This window comes from Hippocampus bargibanti, linkage group LG16 (assembly GCF_051943395.1).
Source record: "Hippocampus bargibanti isolate YZ-2025 linkage group LG16, ASM5194339v1, whole genome shotgun sequence".
NCBI lineage: Eukaryota > Metazoa > Chordata > Actinopteri > Syngnathiformes > Syngnathidae > Hippocampus > Hippocampus bargibanti.
Genome location: NC_142749.1, coordinates 7,001,389 through 7,023,628, shown reverse-complemented (window position 1 = coordinate 7,023,628; position 22,240 = coordinate 7,001,389). Strand labels below are relative to the sequence as shown.

The following is a 22,240-nucleotide window of genomic DNA, read 5'->3' as shown; positions in this document are numbered from 1 at the left end:
TAGGCAACATGCATTCATTTGCAACAAACTAAGACCTTTGAAAGAAATCGGAATACATGCATTTTTGCTCTGTTGGCACCTTCTGATATGGATGACATTCATTTTCAGGGGAAATGTAAGATGCGTTTGGAATCTTGTGAGCATTTGGGGATCATAGTTAGTGGTATATTTATTAAACCATAAATACACGCAACAATCCACTCCACTCCACTGTGAGACGAATAAAGGCAAATCCAATCCAACAATGGGAAGTGTCTATTACCCCAAGTTTTTCGTATTTACAGCAGATAGTGAGGCAGGACTGACCCCTGGTGTGGTTTTTTTTATTGTAGTTTTATTCCCTCTTGAAGTTTGTGGATGAAAGAGGATAATTTACTCTATTTTCTTTCCTAATTAATTTTAATTGACCCACAATATAACAGGAGGGTTAATACACCTTGAATGACAATTTGTACAGATCAGGAGACTGGCTGCACTGTGAAAACCCAAAATGTAATGCAAATCGAATGTCAAGGAGCGATTGGGTAAATCAATGGCAAGGAATTCGCAAAGTTTCACCAAGGTATCTGACAAAATCTCAAGATTAATCTTGAGACGAGTCCTATGTTAATGGTACTGTCCATGATTCCATTTTACATCAGGCGAATGCAACATTCCTTCCTGTATTTCTTTTACACAGGTGCAGTTGTCAAGGCGGTCTCTCTGAGCAGGTGACAAGCCAGCAGCTATGTCACTAAAGTGATAAGTGAGTTAAGAGTTTTTGGTTCCACCTTTTGAGACCATCGCCACGGGTAATTTTTGCCTTGCAGTTGCTTCTATTGTCAGTTTTGTGAAGCAAATGTGATGTGATGCCTTGTTTCCGCACCATGTGGACATAAGGTGGATGTGTATCGCTGGCCGGTGTTACGTGGAATGGTTGGACCCCGTTGGTCCTCGGTTGTCTTGTTTTGAACCTCCATGGCTTCAATATCATCGGTCTGTTTTATGGAGTTGCCAGCCGAATTTTCTGCAGCGAGTTTCCTGGATTTCCGTTCCCTTTCCCGATTCCTTTTCTCTCGGATTGTGTTCCGTTCTTTCCTGAAAGATTCAGTGAGTGAGAGAGAGAGGTGAGCCAACAACTTTGAAGGCAGGATAAACTACATAGTTACTCCAGTTTGTCAGCGATGTGCAAGGTGTGGGGTGGTGCATCTCCACTAGGGGGCGCCGGAGAACTTCAAGGGGAGGAGAGCAGCGACAATTTTGAAGATTTATAATTACGAGAACACACCGTGGCATTTCAATGGCGAAAAGTTTCACCTTATATGTTGGCTTTAAGCTGTCGTGTGGTTTGTTTGTTTTTTTATTTATTTTTTTTGTGGTTAAAAATACAAAGTGTTACGTTTAATGCTATTTATTATCAATTTCACACTGCAAATAGCTTGAGTCGCGTATGCTGTGTCTCTTACTTGGAGAACTGTGGCAGTTAGAACGAGTGCCACACAATATCTTGAAAGGTATGTTTTAATTCGTTTAAATGCATTGTAAACATGTGGGAGTACTTTTTTTCTGCGTCACTATATCACAGTTGGGTGTGGAATCTTTTGTGAGTAACCCATTTATGAGAGTGGTTCTTAATTTCTGAATTACATTGTATGTCCATCCATTTTTAACACAGTTTAACCAGAAGAGAGATGCTGGAATTGCTGTAGCCTATTTCAGCTGACTTCGATCCAAGAACGCACGCATACAAGTCAGGCAAGTGTACCACTACACTATATCGTGACTCCACCCGATATGTTAATCTGAAAAGCAACACGATGTGCGGAGATAAGGCAATTCTCGTACTTTGTGTAAATTTCTTTGCCGAAAACATAATTACCCCACACTGTGAAAAGGCCTGCAAACATAAATCTTACTTGAAATTGATGATCTCAAATTTCTTGTTTCTATAGAAGGAGCTGGTGTTCATCATATACAGTAGGATCATATCGCATACAAAGGCCCCCTACAAGAATGAGATACAGTACACTTTTATTTCATACCGTGCGACAGTGTAATTCAAAACTTAGCAACAATATCATGAAAATAACTCACTATTCCTAGAAGAGCAACACCTGAGCCAATGGCAATTATCGTGGGAATAATGTTGAATTTTCCTGCCTGCAAGGAGCAGAGAAAACAAATGTTTAGTGCCGTGACTATTACTGAAATCCTATTTGTTTCAAATTTCTTCAATTACAGCTACTACCTGGCCGTTGATCATGATGTCAAAACGAATTCCATATACTTTATATAAAGTGCGAAAGGTTTCCCCATTTTGATCCTTAAAGTATCTGGCATATCTAGAGGGCAATGGCATGAGATGAATGAGTGCAAAAAACTGAGGATGACTGAAATCAATGACATACCTGAAGTTGTATCCTGATGTGACAGAGTTGTTCAAGTTTATGTCCAAACGGGTGAAGCTGTACTGTGGATTACACTGAGAGTAGTCCTTATCCAAATCACAGTTCCATTCAATTAAGATACCAATAGAGCCACCCTAAAGGGGGATCAGAAAATGGTAGGTGGCATTTTTTTTCTCTGCTTTTCCTCAAATGCCATAAACCGGCCATAAACTATAACAATAAAAACAAGAGTCTACATTTTGATTGTCAATGGCCCCATAATTTCACATGAATAGTTCAGTGTACTCTCTTGGAAAAAGGAAAGCAGGAGTATTTGTTATTACATTATGGCCTTGGAGTACCTTTGCAGCCATGTCCTGGAAGTCGTTTCCCGTCCATTTGACTAGCTCTCCGAGGCGAAAGATGGGACAGTAAGGATTGTCCACTTGGTCATAGGAGCATCGTTTCAAGTAGCTGTCATCAGCGGTGTCAAGAACGTTGGACCTAGGATAGCGAAGACAGATCATAACGACTGTGACTCCTCGTAAAAAGGAATGTGCATCATTTTTCTGGAGGGTCTGGGCTTGTTATCGATATACTGTCTTTGTTTACCTAACGGAACCCACATGATAGATTTAAGCGCCATTTTGTGATATCATATTAAACAGCTCCACAGAATATTTGTTGTATTTAGATCGTCATAATTAATCTGAAGGGTTTGGACCTGAAGTTTCACCAGCTTAATTCATTCACTGCCATTCCCAAATTTATTTGAGAATTGAAAATATGACATAGAGCGCCATTACCAAATTTGCTAGGGTTTTGCTTTTTCTTGTTTGGGTGCCGATAAAGCGCTGACTATGGCCTCTGGCAATGTTTTTCCTTTTCATAAGGGGGCAGAATTTCCCTTTTTTTCGGCTGTTGTTAAAGCCCCATATAGACCGATATGTATGTATTGCATTGCATTTTGGACAGCCACCCTCATTTCAAGCTCAGATAACTCCACACCTATATAATTTAGGAATTAACTATTTTTTTCTGATACATACTATTTCGCAGATACTTGGAGGAGGAAATGGAAATAGATTAAAATAACATATGCACTGTGATTTCCCCATTGCGGGACGAATAAAGGTATTCTGATTCTGATTCTGATTTATCAAGATTGCGTCTGTTTTTAATAAGTTTTCATTGAAGGGGCAAAGTTAAAGAAATCAACATTTATTGAAAAATGGAATCACTTTCAACATTCAAAACATATTACACAACGAAATATTCAAGCTCAATAATACCTACTTGTGTTAAATTCCGCCAAATCATAGATGGTTTGTCCTGACCGCGCGCTCAACAAACTCTCCATTGACGCCGTCGCCGTCACGCGCAAACAATACACGTGTACCGTCGCCGAGCACACTGACAGGCTACCTGCAGTTGAAATTTGCATACTCGGCACGGCAGCCAATCAGAAGCCTGCTTCTTTCTTCCGGACTTTCGCAAGCGTTATAAAGTTGTGCAATTGCATGTCATTTTCCAAAATAGATGCACAGAACCTCAGCCCAGAAAAAAGATTCAAAAGAAGCTAACAACATATGTGACGCTACAAAACGTAAATTTACATTAAACCGTCACTGTAAGGTGTACGTGAGACTTATGAAAGGGGCTTAGTGGCTCGTAGGAATCAATGCAAACGTTGCATTATGCACCACAATGAAAATCGACTAGTGTAGCAAAATTTGCAGCCATGCGCATTTGCCGTAAATTAAGCAAAGTAGCATTTGTAGTTGGTGCATTCTTGATTAAAAAAAAAAAACTTTATACTTTGTTAAAATGTTTCTTAATGGGATTGCTCTCATTTTGCTTCAAGTTGGGAAAAATGGGGCTGGCAACTTTTCAGTTTTCTGCCCTGTTCGCTAGCTTTTTGTCATGAGTTTTAGACACTGTTTGTACTATAATTTGGGCAAGTTCGGCGGGCCGGATTGAAAAGCCTAACGGGCCGTATGTGGCCCGCGGGCCGTAGTTTGCCCATGCCTGATTTATAATTACGAGAACACACCGTGGCATTTCAATGGCGAAAAGTTTCACCTTATATGTTGGCATTAAGCTGTCGTGTGGTTTGTTTGTTTTTTTATTTTTTTTTTGTGGTTAAAAATACAAAGTGTTACGTTTAATGCTATTTATTATCAATTTCACACTGCAAATAGCTTGAGTCGCGTATGCTGTGTCTCTTACTCGGAGAACTGTGGCAGTTAGAACGAGTGCCACACAATATCTTGAAAGGTATGTTTTAATTCGTTTAAATGCATTGTAAACATGTGGGAGTACTTTTTTTCTGCGTCACTATATCACAGTTGGGTGTGGAATCTTTTGTGAGTAACCCATTTATGAGAGTGGTTCTTAATTTCTGAATTACATCGTATGTCCATCCATTTTTAACACAGTTTAACCAGAAGAGAGATGCTGGAATTGCTGTAGCCTATTTCAGCTGACTTCGATCCAAGAACGCACGCATACAAGTCAGGCAAGTGTACCACTACACTATATCGTGACTCCACCCGATATGTTAATCTGAAAAGCAACACGATGTGCGGAGATAAGGCAATTCTCGTACTTTGTGTAAATTTCTTTGCCGAAAACATAATTACCCCACACTGTGAAAAGGCCTGCAAACATAAATCTTACTTGAAATTGATGATCTCAAATTTCTTGTTTCTATAGAAGGAGCTGGTGTTCATCATATACAGTAGGATCATATCGCATACAAAGGCCCCCTACAAGAATGAGATACAGTACACTTTTATTTCATACCGTGCGACAGTGTAATTCAAAACTTCGCAACAATATCATGAAAATAACTCACTATTCCTAGAAGAGCAACACCTGAGCCAATGGCAATTATCGTGGGAATAATGTTGAATTTTCCTGCCTGCAAGGAGCAGAGAAAACAAATGTTTAGTGCCGTGACTATTACTGAAATCCTATTTGTTTCAAATTTCTTCAATTACAGCTACTACCTGGCCGTTGATCATGATGTCAAAACGAATTCCATATACTTTATATAAAGTGCGAAAGGTTTCCCCATTTTGATCCTTAAAGTATCTGGCATATCTAGAGGGCAATGGCATGAGATGAATGAGTGCAAAAAACTGAGGATGACTGAAATCAATGACATACCTGAAGTTGTATCCTGATGTGACAGAGTTGTTCAAGTTTATGTCCAAACGGGTGAAGCTGTACTGTGGATTACACTGAGAGTAGTCCTTATCCAAATCACAGTTCCATTCAATTAAGATACCAATAGAGCCACCCTAAAGGGGGATCAGAAAATGGTAGGTGGCATTTTTTTTCTCTGCTTTTCCTCAAATGCCATAAACCGGCTATAAACTATAACAATAAAAACAAGAGTCTACATTTTGATTGTCAATGGCCCCATAATTTCACATGAATAGTTCAGTGTACTCTCTTGGAAAAAGGAAAGCAGGAGTATTTGTTATTACATTATGGCCTTGGAGTACCTTTGCAGCCATGTCCTGGAAGTCGTTTCCCAAAAGAAGAGTGTCTCGGGTTTCTTACGCTGCATTGAATGTTTATGTAGTCCTAAAATTCAATATTCTGTGGGTCCTGGAATTTGAGTGACAATGACAAAAACCCTGGCACTGGAGTAGACACATTTTTGCACGTCTGGCAGTGAGTGAGTTTTAAAAAAGCTTCGACAGCACATAAGCAGTACCGCATGTCTGTCAGTCAGTTGCGAGCATTTCGTAGGCATGCGTGCCGTAATTCAAAACACATAACGAGAGCGTGTGGATTTCAATAATGGAGCTTAATATCACCAACATCCGGTCAAAAAAAGACCGCGAGTGTCAGTATGCCGAAGAAAGACGTGTGCTTCGTTTCAATGAGTGCTTGACGTAAATATAATTGCCGTGACTAGTGCCGTCTGTCCACAACGCTTGAAAGTGAAAAGGGGGGAGCCCATTTCGTGTGACACCTGTTCACAGTTAGACTCCCTGTCAAGGGTATCTCGCATGACTGTTTCACTGTCTCAGTGAAGAGAGCAAAGATTCTTTGCTATGCGGTGGTGAGAGAGAAAGATCATTGAGAAATGAGACATATTGGAACAAGATTGGTACAGTGTCAAGTGCTGATGACCGATCAGGCAGACAAATAAAATGAAATAAAAGCGGTACATTTATTTAAGAGTGGATTAGATTACAGTTGATTAATCCTTCAATGAAAGGGAGTGAGAGAGGGCTAATTAACTCAGTCACTGCCATTCACAAATGTCTTCGGGAATTGAAAATGTGACATGGTGTGCCATTCCGGAATTTATTCGGGGTTTTTTTCATGCTTGGATGCCGGTAAAGCGCTGGTGCCCATGGCCTCTGGCAATGTTTTTTCCTATCCACAAGGGGGTAGAATTTCCCGTTTTTTCCTGTTGTCGCTTTGTTTCAGCTTCGGCTGTTGTTAAAGCCCTATATAAACTAATACAGTGAGACCTCAATTTACAAACACCTCAACTTACAAACTTTTTGTCTTACAAACGTCAAATTTATGAAAATTAAACCTTATAATAAGCACTATTTTCATAATACACACCCACCGCGGCTGGCAGAGTGATCTTCGGCGAAAGCACACGACCGAACAGCACTTTATGATACAATGCAGTGTATTTCTTTCATTACAATACAATAGCACATTTATTATACATAGAATAAGGTATGTTGTGTGTAGTTTTAAGGCTTATTTAGTTGAAAAGTATATTTTATGGAAACCCGGAAACGGATTATTCCCATTTTAATGGTTTCCTATGGGAATTTTTTTTTGAGATACACACTTTTCGCCTTACACACTCTGTCTGGGAACCAATTAAGTTCGTAAGTTGAGGTCTCACTGTATGTAGGTTTTGCATTGTATTTTGGACAGCCACCCTCATTTCAAGCTCATATAACTTTACACCCATTTAATTTAGGAATTACCGTATTTTCCGCACTATAAGGCACACCTAAAAGAAATGATTTTTTTCAAAAGATGACCATGCACCTCATAATCCGATGTGTTTTATGTATGGAAAACTTTAAAATATGTCATTCATTGAAGGTGCCCTTTAAATTGCGGTGCACCTTATGTATGGAAAAGGTTTTTAAATATGTCATTCGTTGAAGGTGCGCCTTATATTCCAGAAAATATGGTTACTCTTTCTAGCACTCTATTGCATGTGTATGTAGTCCTAAAACTCAATATTCTGTGAATCCTGGAATTCAAGTGACAATGACTAAAACCCTGGCACTGTGTGTGGACACATTTTTGCATATGTCTGGGAGTGAATGAGTTAATGTACTGTCATGCGCTCACGTGTGGAAAGCCACAGTTACTGCTTTACTTTCAGCCATTTACTGTACGAGATAAACAGTCAAATACAAAAAAAAAAAAAAAAAAAAATCCAACGGATCATGAAGCAGAAGCTCGTGTGGTAAATGGCCAACCGGCTTGATTCCAGCTCTCAACGTCAGTTACAAGGTCACATCCTTTTAAGGCGCACTAGACGTGTTTTTACATGCTATTGACAATAAATCCTCCTCACCATGCCCTGCTATGACAGTTTCCCCCTCGCTGCAGTCATCATCACTAAAGCATTGGCCATCTGGTACCTTGAAACTCTGTAATGCATAAATGACACGTAAAGTTAATCCAAATGCACAAGGGATGATATTTTGGCCGTGAAAGAATTGGAAGACACTTTTCTTTCCTCACCTAAATGAAATTCTATATAATCTATGTACAATGTATGGAAATACGCACGTGTTGTGTATATTATAGTTTTCCTGAGACAAAATCTAGCTATATATATATATAGTGTTTATGTATATATAGATAGTGTTTATATATATATAGATAGTGTTTATATATATATATATATATATATATATATATATATATATATATATATATATATATATATATATATATATATTTATATATATATTTATATATATAGTGTTTATTAAATATACAACTACTACTAATATACTACTTGTTATGGTCTTATAAGAGCTCACAGTAGAAGTAGGGCACTTTTAAAAAATTTAAAAGTACCGTATTTTCTGTTGTGTAAGGCGCACCGAAAAGCCTTGATTTTCTTCAAAAGATGACCCTGTGCCTTATGCGCAGGTGCGCCTTACATGTGAAGTAATATTGAGCCACAACCGGTCTTGCAACTACTGTCAGCAGCCATAGACTCCATTTACTCCAGTAGAAGTAGTGCGTAACCCCAGCCTCGACTGTAGCGCCTTATAATGTGCTGTGCCTTATGTTTGGAAAACCTTTCTATGTTTATATATTATACAGTAAAGTCTCGTTATATCGATATCGGTTATATCGATAGTCCCGCTTATTACGATACTATTTCTATGCACGCACGGAGAAAATTACATGCGCGCAGGGTCGGATATATCGATAGTCCCGGTTATATCGATATTTTTCGGACTCCCTAGAATATCGATTTAACGAGACTTTACTGTATTTGGAAAACCTTTTTCATTCATTGAAGGTGGAGTAATGCACAGGCCGTATTAATAGAAAGCTCCCTGTAGCCTAAAGTTATTTAAAACATCCATGGGCTACATAGGTTTCTCAGCTCACTTACTGATCGATGGAATGACGCCTTGAAATATGAAGCACGCCACCGCTCTTCACCACCTGTGGACACTTACTTGGAAAATTCAAACTTTGGGAACCTGATGAAGTTCTTGATGTAAATGGTGAAGTTTTCCGCTTCGCTCAGTAATGGCGCTCTGGCAAGGGAATGTAGGAAATGGAGCAGTTGTTGAAAAGGATTGGTCGCTACCTATGGACTTGATCGGCTAAAATAATAAGAGATCGTTTGAAAATGTCTTGAGGCACTCACGTGGGTCTTTTGCTGTATTCTACGGGACACCAGGCATGAATCTCGCAGGTGCCGGTGCTGTTTATACACAAGCCTGTTTTAATTCCTGATGGAGAGAGCAAAGATTCTTTGCTATGCGGTGGTGAGAGAGAAAGATCATTGAGAAATGAGACATATTGGAACAAGATTGGTACAGTGTCAAGTGCTGATGACCGATCAGGCAGACAAATAAAATGAAATAAAAGCGGTACATTTATTTAAGAGTGGATTAGATTACAGTTGATTAATCCTTCAATGAAAGGGAGTGAGAGAGGGCTAATTAACTCAGTCACTGCCATTCACAAATGTCTTCGGGAATTGAAAATGTGACATGGTGTGCCATTCCGGAATTTATTCGGGGTTTTTTTCATGCTTGGATGCCGGTAAAGCGCTGGTGCCCATGGCCTCTGGCAATGTTTTTTCCTATCCACAAGGGGGTAGAATTTCCCGTTTTTTCCTGTTGTTGCTTTGTTTCAGCTTCGGCTGTTGTTAAAGCCCTATATAAACTAATACAGTGAGACCTCAATTTACAAACACCTCAACTTACAAACTTTTTGTCTTACAAACGTCAAATTTATGAAAATTAAACCTTATAATAAGCACTATTTTCATAATACACACCCACCGCGGCTGGCAGAGTGATCTTCGGCGAAAGCACACGACCGAACAGCACTTTATGATACAATGCAATGTATTTATTTCATTACAATACAATAGCACATTTATTATACATAGAATAAGGTATGTTGTGTGTAGTTTTAAGGCTTATTTAGTTGAAAAGTATATTTTATGGAAACCCGGAAACGGATTATTCCCATTTTAATGGTTTCCTATGGGAATTTTTTTTTGAGATACACACTTTTCGCCTTACACACTCTGTCTGGGAACCAATTAAGTTCGTAAGTTGAGGTCTCACTGTATGTAGGTTTTGCATTGTATTTTGGACAGCCACCCTCATTTCAGGCTCATATAACTTTACACCCATATAATTTAGGAATTACCGTATTTTCCGCACTATAAGGCACACCTAAAAGAAATGATTTTTTTCAAAAGATGACCATGCACCTCATAATCCGATGTGTTTTATGTATGGAAAACTTTAAAATATGTCATTCATTGAAGGTGCCCTTTAAATTGCGGTGCACCTTATGTATGGAAAAGGTTTTTAAATATGTCATTCGTTGAAGGTGCGCCTTATATTCCAGAAAATATGGTTACTCTTTCTAGCACTCTATTGCATGTGTATGTAGTCCTAAAACTCAATATTCTGTGAATCCTGGAATTCAAGTGACAATGACTAAAACCCTGGCACTGTGTGTGGACACATTTTTGCATATGTCTGGGAGTGAATGAGTTAATGTACTGTCATGCGCTCACGTGTGGAAAGCCACAGTTACTGCTTTACTTTCAGCCATTTACTGTACGAGATAAACAGTCAAATACAAAAAAAAAAAAAAATCCAACGGATCATGAAGCAGAAGCTCGTGTGGTAAATGGCCAACCGGCTTGATTCCAGCTCTCAACGTCAGTTACAAGGTCACATCCTTTTAAGGCGCACTAGACGTGTTTTTACATGCTATTGACAATAAATCCTCCTCACCATGCCCTGCTATGACAGTTTCCCCCTCGCTGCAGTCATCATCACTAAAGCATTGGCCATCTGGTACCTTGAAACTCTGTAATGCATAAATGACACGTAAAGTTAATCCAAATGCACAAGGGATGATATTTTGGCCGTGAAAGAATTGGAAGACACTTTTCTTTCCTCACCTAAATGAAATTCTATATAATCTATGTACAATGTATGGAAATACGCACGTGTTGTGTATATTATAGTTTTCCTGAGACAAAATCTAGCTATATATATATATAGTGTTTATGTATATATAGATAGTGTTTATATATATATAGATAGTGTTTATATATATATAGATAGTGTTTTTATATATATATATATATATATATATATATATATATATATATATATATATATATATATAGTGTTTATATATATAGTGTTTATTAAATATACAACTACTACTAATATACTACTTGTTATGGTCTTATAAGAGCTCACAGTAGAAGTAGGGCACTTTTTAAAAATTTAAAAGTACCGTATTTTCTGTTGTGTAAGGCGCACCGAAAAGCCTTGATTTTCTTCAAAAGATGACCCTGTGCCTTATACGCAGGTGCGCCTTCCATGTGAAGTAATATTGAGCCACAACCGGTCTTGCAACTTCTGTCAGCAGCCATAGACTCCATTTACTCCAGTAGAAGTAGTGCGTAACCCCAGCCTCGACTGTAGCGCCTTATAATGTGCTTATGTTTGGAAAACCTTTCTATGTTTATATATTATACAGTAAAGTCTCGTTATATCGATATCGGTTATATCGATAGTCCCGCTTATTACGATACTATTTCTATGCACGCACGGAGAAAATTACATGCGCGCAGGGTTGGATATATCGATAGTCCCGGTTATATCGATATTTTTCGGACTCCCTAGAATATCGATATAACGAGACTTTACTGTATTTGGAAAACCTTTTTCATTCATTGAAGGTGCACCTTATATATGGAAAAAAATTGAAAATACACCAGTCATTGGGGGTGCACCTTTTACTCGAGTATACACCGGAAAAGATAGTAAATTCTCAAATAGCTCATGGGAACCCCTAAATGGTTTTATTTTATATTCCCTCCCATTTGCTGAGCAAGTTACACTTATAGAACAATAAAAACATATTTTTAACCATGTAGCAACATGTTTCCTAACCAGTTAGCCTTGCAGCTAACACCATTTACAGCATACTTGTGCAAAAATGCTAATATTAGTACTGCAACCCAGTTATTCTAAGCCCTATTACATCCATTACCACTAAAATTTATGCTTTTTAAGAGACAACCGACACCATTTTTTTTGTTTCCTAACTGATATCAGAAAAACGTTGTATCGCATCTAAAATACCCAAAACACACAGGCTGATATTTTTAGTCAAATGAAAAACACCAATACAAATGACTTAAAGTGTCCCAAAACTACTTCAAAGTACCCAAATTGCATTGCGTGTCGCTTTCTCGGTTAGGGGTGTTCCAGACGTGACGTCACGGTAGGTATCGTCACCAACTCAAAAATGAGACTTCCTGAATATTCAGCGCAAGTCTTAAAAGGTAAAATACAGAAATATGCCCTGGAATCTTTGTAAAATACGCTCAGTATAAGTCATTTGAAGTGGTTTTATAAATTATGGACACAACTTGTCCGAAGTTGTTGGTTGTCCTTTAAGGTGCATGCAACAGCTGGAAGAATTCCTTCTTGGCATCCATTGCATTATCTGAATCAAAAAAATGGTCTCTTTTTCAAACTGTTGTTCTCTGATTTGTCTTCCAATTCTGTAACGAGCCATTCAAAAACATTGCATCAGGTCCCGCGTACACTCACCTCAGCACAGAAGCCCAGCCTCTGATTGGGGGTCTCGATGTAATTTGTTACCACGAAGAAAACCTGCTCCCCCTGCCACAGTACAATTAGGCTTTGAGTCATTGTCATGATGGAGGAAAAAGGTTAAATGAATTACACACCCCAGAGAAGGTCAATACGGTTAAATCTCATCAGGCAAATGCTGCTGTTAACAACATCCACCCGCTTAAATCATAATCCCACTTGACAAAGCTACAATTGATAAAAGGTTTGATGCCAAGGCAAGTTTTAATATATGGTGGGCCTACATTTGGTGGAATGACATAGTCCTCTGCACTCCACAGGTGAAGGCCGCTCTCAGAGCTGTTGGTCAGAGTGACGCCTTTGAGCTTGGTGATGACGGAGGACTGGATGGCTTCCTCTTTTTCCTGGTAGCCCTTCTTCATCACAAACACCCACCTAACGCAAGGGGCGACACTTGATCAAACTGCTGCCGTGTAATCAATCGATCAAGCATCCGTCCTTTTGCAAGTCCTTTTCCTCTTTAGGGAGCGGATGAGCTGGAGCAGGAACCGGGGTAACACCCTGGACAGGTCACTATAGCCATTCAGAGGAAATATACTGCATTCAAATAAGCGTTTTCTAGTTTGTAGCATTCTAATCAGCTCTTCATTGACAATGTGGATTTTCTGTTTGGAGTGGAACCAACGCTTTTGATTTCACGTTCGCATCGTTTCCTTATATGCACTGGTATGACATCACTCTCGCTCAGCTTGAAGTGTTACCGAGACTTTATAAGAAACTAATCACACACATACAGTACATGCTCGACCACTTTAACGGAGCATAGCAAACACAAGCGACTTGCACAGGCACAACTATTTTTAACTTTGTGAATCACTTTGTGGAAGGTTAGTTCATGCAAAGTCACCCATAGACAGAAACGATGAGGGGTGGGGGGCAAGTCGTGATTGCACCTTACCCGATTATGTATCCCAGCACGGCCAATTGGTAGATTCGAAACAGTATTCCGATCTTCCTGTTCTCTGCGATGACATACTTTTCCGTCTTGTAGTTCAGGAGGGAAAAGAAGAAGGTTCCCCAGCCGGCCATTTCGGTGGTCGTGTGAGGGAGTGGGGGAGTGAGGAAGCGACACCAGGCAGTGCATGTCCCTTCCTCAGCTGGTTGACTCGTCAGACCCACTGTCACTCAGCATGCTCCTCCAACAACATGAGCATATGACACATTCAACCATTCGACAGGCTTTTAAGGTGACTTTTGAACTTTACTTCACCATTTTTTTCTTTGGGGAGGACAAAAAAACAAAAGTATGTCTGAATGAACACAAATAGTTTTAGGATATACATTTTAATGCTGAGTCGATTCATTGCGGCAACAATAAAATACAATTAATATTGATTTATACAGCGCTTTAACAACAGCTGAACAATTTTACGCTGTATTCACGTTGTTTACATTTATTTCTCCATGAATAGAAAAAGTAGCACATTAAAAATTATATGTATTCACTGGTTTTATATATATATCTTCTTTTCCTTTCGGCTTGCTTGTTCTGTAGCCACAAAGGGACGTATGTCTTCTTGTGCCAGTCCCAAGCCCAGATAAATACAGAGGGTTGTGTCAGGAAGGGCATCCGACGTAAAAGCTTGGCCAAAACAAACATGCGGATCAAACCTCTAGTGATGGAGGACACTGATTTGCTGTGGCGACCCCTTGAAGGGAAAAGCCGAAAGGAAAAGAAGGAGGAGATGGAGGTGTGATGACTCCATATAGCAGCAACCCGAAGTTGCCGGTTTTAGGAGCGTACTTTCAGACTTCTCACTTTTGTTTTTTTTTTACCACAGTGCCATCTAGTGACGGTGGCGTGCGATTGTCTCGCAGTTTCAGGACAACACTATTTTTTTCTTTGTCGCTGTAGTTGAGAAGAGGATAGGAGTTTGAGTTATTCATCCATCCATTCATTCATTTTCCTTACTTGAAGCTGTAATTATCCTCACTTGGGTCTCAGGGGTTCCTGAAGCAGATACCAGCTGGCTTAGAACACAAGGAAGGGGGCACCCTGAACCGGTTGCCAGCCGACCACAGGCACACAGAAATTAACAACCATCTCCGCTCACATTCGCACCTCGGGACAATTTAGAGTGTCTAGTCACTAGACACTCTAATTATTTGATTGCACTATACTCTAGTGCAATCATCTTTTTGGGAATGTGGGAGGCAGACCCAAAGAAAGCGGACGTAGGCCCAGCGAGAACATGCAAAGTCCAAACAAGGAGGCCGGAGCGGGTATTGAATACGGTATCTCTGCACTGCGAAGTCGGCATGCCGTGTCACGACTTGCCGACCGGACAATCGGTCAAATATGGAGACAAGTCATTTCGATTGACAACGCCACAATTCAGAAACTTTAGCTCAATTTTTTTCCTCAATAAAAAAACATAATACCTGTTTGTTCCTCAAAATCATTTTGCCAAGCAATTACGATGAGATACATGTCATTTGAATCTGATTGTGTGCATTGACTGGACTTTGCATTTTGCAAACCAATACTGTACATAGATACTTATTTTCTATTTTGGTGAGCGCTTTGCAGTTTTGTGAGGCTTAAAATTAAAAGTATACAGTGTAGACTTGCGCGTTATGTAAAGAACGGTGAGAGACTAATAAAAGGAATATTCCGTTCAATATTGACGAGGGTGATCGACGTTTATTTTCAAGTCACCAGCCAATGGCAAGTCAAACTAACGATCCATTCATCCAATCAAATGGGAAGCTTTCTGTTGCTAGTTTAAGGCATTCCCGGCAAGAAGGACTTTAGTTCCATGTAATAATATTAATAAGCGCAGCAAAAACATACTCATAATGCACTTTAAGTGTAACTCGTGTCTACGAAATAAAGGGAAAAAATTGTCAAGCTGTGTGCCAGGCAAAGAAAGAACTATTTTTTTCTGCGGATGGATATTGTCAATGACGTAAAAGCCCCTGGTTTATAAAGAATTTTGCCACGACCTCCTCACAACCATCACCGAAGGCTTCCAAACCACATCAGGCAACGGACAAAAATTGAACTATCGTCATTTTATTGTAAGTAACACATTTGACAAATCATTTTGTTCCACCAACAGTGGCCGGAATGTTCTCGGTTTTTTTATTTGTGTAATTCCTTGCTCACCTGATGTACGTGAGCATTTGATAGCCATTTGTGTTAGTGGACGCATAAAAAATATTTAACGCCACTTGGGTGTACCCTTTGGATAAGCGAACCACTGTGTAACCATTGGCGTTAGAATGTTTTTCTAGAACAATGGTAGTGACAACATTTTCACTAGTAGCGTCCATTATGGGGAGGCAGTTAGTTGAGCAAACGCAGTCAACAAGGTCTCAAAATGGCGCTGTCGGCTGGAATGATAATGGTGACAACCAAACATTTGGTTGTTACAATAAATTTGTAATGACGTTTTGTGTGAAATTATATAATCAACGACTGCAGAGTAAATGTTTACAGCTAATGAATAATCCACATATACTTTTCAGTACAGATTTGAGTGTACCGGTACTCTAACATAGTTGACATATTTATCTTAGGTGTAAACATGCAGATCTTTGTGAAGACCCTCACTGGCAAGACCATCACCCTTGAGGTTGAGCCCAGTGACACAATTGAGAATGTCAAGGCCAAAATTCAGGATAAAGAAGGCATTCCCCCAGACCAGCAGAGGTTGATCTTTGCTGGTAAGCAGCTGGAAGATGGCCGCACCCTGTCAGACTACAACATTCAGAAAGAGTCCACCCTCCATCTTGTCCTACGTCTCAGGGGTGGCATGCAGATCTTCGTCAAGACCCTCACTGGCAAGACCATCACCCTTGAGGTTGAGCCCAGTGACACCATTGAGAATGTCAAGGCCAAAATTCAGGATAAAGAAGGCATTCCCCCAGACCAGCAGAGGTTGATCTTTGCTGGTAAGCAGCTGGAAGATGGCCGCACCCTCTCTGACTACAACATCCAGAAAGAGTCCACCCTCCATCTTGTCTTGCGTCTGCGAGGTGGCATGCAGATCTTTGTGAAGACCCTCACTGGCAAGACCATCACCCTTGAGGTTGAGCCCAGTGACACCATTGAGAATGTCAAAGCCAAAATCCAGGACAAGGAAGGCATTCCACCTGACCAGCAGAGGTTGATCTTTGCTGGTAAGCAGTTGGAAGATGGCCGCACCCTGTCCGACTACAACATCCAGAAGGAGTCCACCCTCCATCTTGTCCTGCGTCTCAGGGGTGGCATGCAGATCTTTGTGAAGACCCTCACTGGCAAGACCATCACCCTCGAGGTTGAGCCCAGTGACACCATTGAGAATGTCAAAGCCAAAATCCAGGACAAGGAAGGCATTCCCCCAGACCAGCAGAGGTTGATCTTTGCTGGTAAGCAGTTGGAAGATGGCCGCACCCTGTCCGACTACAACATCCAGAAGGAGTCCACCCTCCATCTTGTCCTGCGTCTCAGGGGTGGCATGCAGATCTTTGTGAAGACCCTCACTGGCAAGACCATCACCCTCGAGGTTGAGCCCAGTGACACCATTGAGAATGTCAAAGCCAAAATCCAGGACAAGGAAGGCATTCCACCTGACCAGCAGAGGTTGATCTTTGCGGGCAAACAGCTGGAAGATGGCCGCACCCTCTCTGACTACAACATCCAGAAAGAGTCCACCCTCCATCTTGTCTTGCGTCTGCGAGGTGGCATGCAGATCTTTGTGAAGACCCTCACTGGCAAGACCATCACCCTTGAGGTTGAGCCCAGTGACACCATTGAGAATGTCAAAGCCAAAATCCAGGACAAGGAAGGCATTCCACCTGACCAGCAGAGGTTGATCTTTGCGGGCAAACAGCTGGAAGATGGCCGCACCCTCTCTGACTACAACATCCAGAAAGAGTCCACCCTCCATCTTGTCTTGCGTCTGCGTGGTGGCATGCAGATCTTTGTGAAGACCCTCACCGGCAAGACCATCACCCTTGAGGTTGAGCCTAGTGACACCATTGAGAATGTCAAGGCCAAAATTCAGGATAAAGAAGGCATTCCACCTGACCAGCAGAGGTTGATCTTTGCTGGTAAGCAGCTAGAAGATGGCCGCACCCTCTCAGACTACAACATCCAGAAGGAGTCCACCCTCCATCTTGTCCTGCGTCTGCGTGGTGGCCTGTAATCAATCATAATTCAATATTATTCATCCTCAAATAAATATAATGCTTTTAACTTCACTGGCATTTGCCATGATGAACAAATGTTCAGTGCACATAATTGTAATAAATGACTAAAGCTATTCAGTGTGTTTAGTATTTTTATTATTGTTTCCTTCCTTTTCAGCCATATTTAATTAAACCTAGCAGACCAGGCTTGGTATCCTTCTCTGCCATATAGTTGAAGTTCCACATCTGTACAGCCATTTTGTGAGCAAATGATGAATGTTTTCTTACATTGGTGCGTGTACCAAAATCAATGAATTGTGAGAGCCATGTCATTGTAACTCAAATTTATTGAGAATGCTGAAAGCTGACCATCCAGACATCGATGTACAGTACTGAGAAGCTGCCATCAAACGTATCACTTCATTACTATGAGGCATACTTTTTTGGAAGGAGCTGTAGGGGTGGGGGGGTCTCAACCCTGTATCCAACTACTGTAGAATAGATCTGACTACCCCTAGTGGAGTAAATCAAAACCAATCTGAAATACGTATATGACACTAAAGTGTTGTTTATTTCAGAACCAAAATTGACAGCAAATAAATGTGGTCTAACGTTTTTACCTTCTGAAACGGTATAAGCTATTTCAAACGTTTCTGTGCACATCTGCACATGTGCGACATAAAACAATTTGTGGTTTGTCAGACTTGGTGAGATTTGTTGTAAAAAAGCACCCAGAATAGAGTTGTGGTCTGTCAGAAACTTTCTTACAGCTGATGTTTAAAACGGTGGGCTGTAAATTTGAACACCACTGCTACAGGTAGTGAACTCATGAAGGTGGGGTGTCAAATTACCCCCTTGGGTTATGTGAAACATCTCATTTGGTTCTTACAGCTTCTTCCCCCAAGCCATTAACTCTCTAAATAACCCAAATAGAACTGTATAGTGCCTCAATTTTTCTTATGATACTCGTGCAGCGTGTTCTACCGGAGACAAATTCCTTGTGTTTAATACAACTAAATTCCTTGTGTGTTCTACATACAGTACTTTGCAATAAAGATGATTCTGATATTTCACAATGTTCTGCAGGAACACATTTTAAATTCCCCTGAAATCTCTCAATTTATTTCAATCATTGATCATTTTTTTACATTTTATCAGATGAGCCGTTCAGAGAAAAATAAATTGAGAATTTTCCATGATCTGGTTTCCCTTTATCATCACCATTTTAATGGTTTATACTTCTAATGTTAATTGCCCTTTTTACTCATCAAATGGGGAGCATAGTTTTTGCTTTTTTGAATGCTGCTGTGCCGATTACCATTTTGTGTTTGGTAGACTTCTACTGAGCGAGTTGCTTGTTCTGTAGCCACAAAGGGATATATGTCTTCTTGTGCCGGTCCCAAGCCCGGATAAATAGGTTGTGTCAGGAAGGGCATCTGACGTAAAAGATTGGCCAAAACGAACATGTGGATCGAACCTCTAAAGATGGAGGACACTGATTTGCTGTGGCGAAAAAGCCGAAAGGAAAAGAAGACTCAATTTAAATATTTGAATTGCTAGAATAGTCATCTTTTCATTTTGTTTTCAGGCCATGTTATTGCAACTTGTGAATAGTTAATTATATATCGTGAAATGTTCTGCCTCAATGCTTTATTCAAAATGTTATCCAAATTTAAGAACTCATTTTAATTTGCGAGACGGTGCATTTCACAAGTGCCTCTAATTTAAACTTGTGGTGGCCTCCCACCTCAATGTACGACAACCACAATGTCAGTTTTTTTGCTGCAGTTCATCTAACATTTCAGCATCAGGAATGACAATTTAATTTCATGTTGTGACTTGGGGTTTTTTCCCCCCTCAAAAACATTGAGCTTACCTTGATTCATTACAATTTAGATTTCCTCAATGGAAAGGGTAGCCTAGGTCTTGCATATTAAATAGTAAGCTAAATATCTCAATTTAATTTCATTGAAACACTTGCACTCACAATTAAAATGGATCAAATTAATTATTTACTGCTAGAATGGTCATGACAAATGCCAAATTCTTAGTACTATATGCAACATTACCATAAACATGAAATAGTATATTGGTCACCCCTGAGATGCAGGACAAGAGAGGGTGGACTCCTTTTGGTCCAGCAATCAAAACATTGACACCTGACCTCCAAGAAGGCCCAAATTTGTTCACATGCTATGTGAGCTTAACTGGGATATTTGCTCCCAAAATGTCTGTACGGACGTGGAACATTAACTATGGTGAAGAAGGATGCAGAGCGACGTTTGCAAGGTTTACAACGAAATACAAAATGTGAAGGAAACAATACAAAACACCAGAATAATAACTTTAATCATGTATCCCATTTATATGCACTGAACATTTGGTCATCATGGCAAAGGCCTGTGAAGTAAACAGCTTATTTACTTGAGGAATATTGAATTGCGGTTGATTACAGGCCACCACGCAGGCGTAGGACAAGATGGAGGGTGGACTCCTTCTGGATGTTGTAGTCTGAGAGGGTGCGGCCATCTTCCAGCTGCTTACCAGCAAAGATCAATCTCTGCTGGTCTGGGGGAATGCCTTCTTTATCCTGAATTTTGGCCTTGACATTCTCAATGGTGTCACTGGGCTCAACCTCAAGGGTGATGGTCTTGCCAGTGAGGGTCTTCACAAAGATCTGCATGCCACCACGCAGACGCAAGACAAGATGGAGGGTGGACTCTTTCTGGATGTTGTAGTCTGAGAGGGTGCGGCCATCTTCCAGCTGCTTACCAGCAAAGATCAACCTCTGCTGGTCAGGTGGAATGCCTTCTTTATCTTGAATTTTAGCCTTAACATTCTCAATGGTGTCACTGGGCTCAACCTCGAGGGTGATGGTCTTGCCAGTGAGGGTCTTCACAAAGATCTGCATGCCACCTCGCAGACGCAAGACAAGATGGAGGGTGGACTCCTTCTGGATGTTGTAGTCTGAGAGGGTGCGGCCATCTTCCAGCTGCTTACCAGCAAAGATCAACCTCTGCTGGTCTGGGGGAATGCCTTCCTTGTCCTGGATTTTGGCCTTGACATTCTCAATGGTGTCACTGGGCTCAACCTCGAGGGTGATGGTCTTGCCAGTGAGGGTCTTGACGAAGATCTGCATGCCACCCCTGAGACGGAGGACAAGATGGAGGGTGGATTCTTTCTGGATGTTGTAGTCGGAGAGGGTGCGGCCATCTTCCAGCTGTTTGCCAGCAAAGATCAACCTCTGCTGGTCAGGTGGAATGCCTTCTTTATCCTGAATTTTGGCCTTGACATTCTCAATGGTGTCACTGGGCTCAACCTCGAGGGTGATGGTCTTGCCAGTGAGGGTCTTCACAAAGATCTGCATGCCACCTCGCAGACGCAAGACAAGATGGAGGGTGGACTCCTTCTGGATGTTGTAGTCTGAGAGGGTGCGGCCATCTTCCAGCTGCTTACCAGCAAAGATTAACCTCTGCTGGTCTGGGGGAATGCCTTCCTTGTCCTGGATTTTGGCTTTGACATTCTCAATGGTGTCACTGGGCTCAACCTCAAGGGTGATGGTCTTACCAGTGAGGGTCTTCACAAAGATCTGCATCTTTACACCTAATGAAAAAATGTAATCAATTAAAAATCATGGTTTAAAACATTCAAAACTCAAATTCAATATTAATTAAAACATTGAATCTATTGTGTATATATGAAATTTATGTAATTTAGTTATAACTACCAACTGGATGTGATTGAGTCGAGGGAAGAAAAATCATCCCATAACACTCCATTCGACAGCGCCATTTTGAGTTTGGTTGAACAAAAGGGAGTCTTTGTCGCGCACATAAAGGAAGCCACCATTGAAAATGTCGAGTCACTGCGATTGCCAACATCTACTTATTGCGTTAAACCTTAAAAAAAATCTACAATGATGTAATGTAACAAAAGGATGCTGATACAATAGTTTGTAAAAACTGAGAACATACCCGTCTCAAGAAGCGTTTTTTCAAACGCGTCGCCATTAAAAATCAACAGCTAACTTTACACCCTCCAAAAGATACAACAAAATAAAATTTTATGAAAAAAATGACTTGACAGATCTAACAATGTAGATACACACATACATGTTTATGTATCTATATTTTTAAACTTACGATTTGACGTGAGTCTAATATCTCGATCAGCTTGCACCGTCTTCCACTCAAGTTCTGTGACGCTGACTCTCAAACCGTTTACATATTGGAGCGCTTGCCACGTCATTGAAGATATCCATCCGCACTAAAAAATGGTCCCCCGTCCCCATTTTCCGGCACATTGCATGTCACTTTTTTTTTGGGTTTGTTT

General features: G+C 40.5%; 4 protein-coding genes across 4 annotated transcripts; 1 reads left to right on the top strand and 3 right to left on the bottom strand.

The window, feature by feature from the left end:
• Positions 1-113: 113 nt before the first annotated feature.
• Positions 114-15,543, bottom strand: LOC148886237 (P2X purinoceptor 5-like). Its single transcript, XM_089016880.1, has 12 exons — positions 13,692-15,543; positions 13,018-13,168; positions 12,731-12,802; positions 10,889-10,964; positions 9,271-9,355; positions 9,077-9,157; positions 2,729-2,870; positions 2,388-2,521; positions 2,228-2,321; positions 2,074-2,139; positions 1,896-1,984; positions 114-1,077 (listed from the first exon to the last, which is right to left on the bottom strand). The coding sequence occupies exons 1-12, from the start codon at positions 13,820-13,822 to the stop codon at positions 822-824; spliced, it is 1,377 nt and encodes a 458-aa protein (XP_088873006.1). The 5' UTR covers positions 13,823-15,543; the 3' UTR covers positions 114-821.
• Positions 5,042-5,903, bottom strand: LOC148886238 (P2X purinoceptor 5-like). Its single transcript, XM_089017667.1, has 5 exons — positions 5,879-5,903; positions 5,538-5,671; positions 5,378-5,471; positions 5,224-5,289; positions 5,042-5,134 (listed from the first exon to the last, which is right to left on the bottom strand). Exons 1-5 carry the CDS (start codon positions 5,888-5,890, stop codon positions 5,042-5,044), a joined length of 399 nt encoding a protein of 132 aa, XP_088873793.1. The 5' UTR covers positions 5,891-5,903.
• Positions 15,544-15,684: 141 nt separating the features above from the next.
• LOC148886236 (polyubiquitin-C) lies at positions 15,685-18,042 on the top strand. Its single transcript, XM_089016879.1, has 2 exons — positions 15,685-15,814; positions 16,316-18,042. The coding sequence occupies exon 2, from the start codon at positions 16,324-16,326 to the stop codon at positions 17,923-17,925; it is 1,602 nt and encodes a 533-aa protein (XP_088873005.1). The 5' UTR covers positions 15,685-15,814; positions 16,316-16,323; the 3' UTR covers positions 17,926-18,042.
• Positions 18,043-20,357: 2,315 nt separating this feature from the next.
• Positions 20,358-22,208, bottom strand: LOC148886235 (polyubiquitin). The gene is made up of 2 exons (XM_089017681.1): positions 22,051-22,208; positions 20,358-21,511 (listed from the first exon to the last, which is right to left on the bottom strand). Exons 1-2 carry the CDS (start codon positions 22,154-22,156, stop codon positions 20,358-20,360), a joined length of 1,260 nt encoding a protein of 419 aa, XP_088873807.1. The 5' UTR covers positions 22,157-22,208.
• Positions 22,209-22,240: the final 32 nt, after the last annotated feature.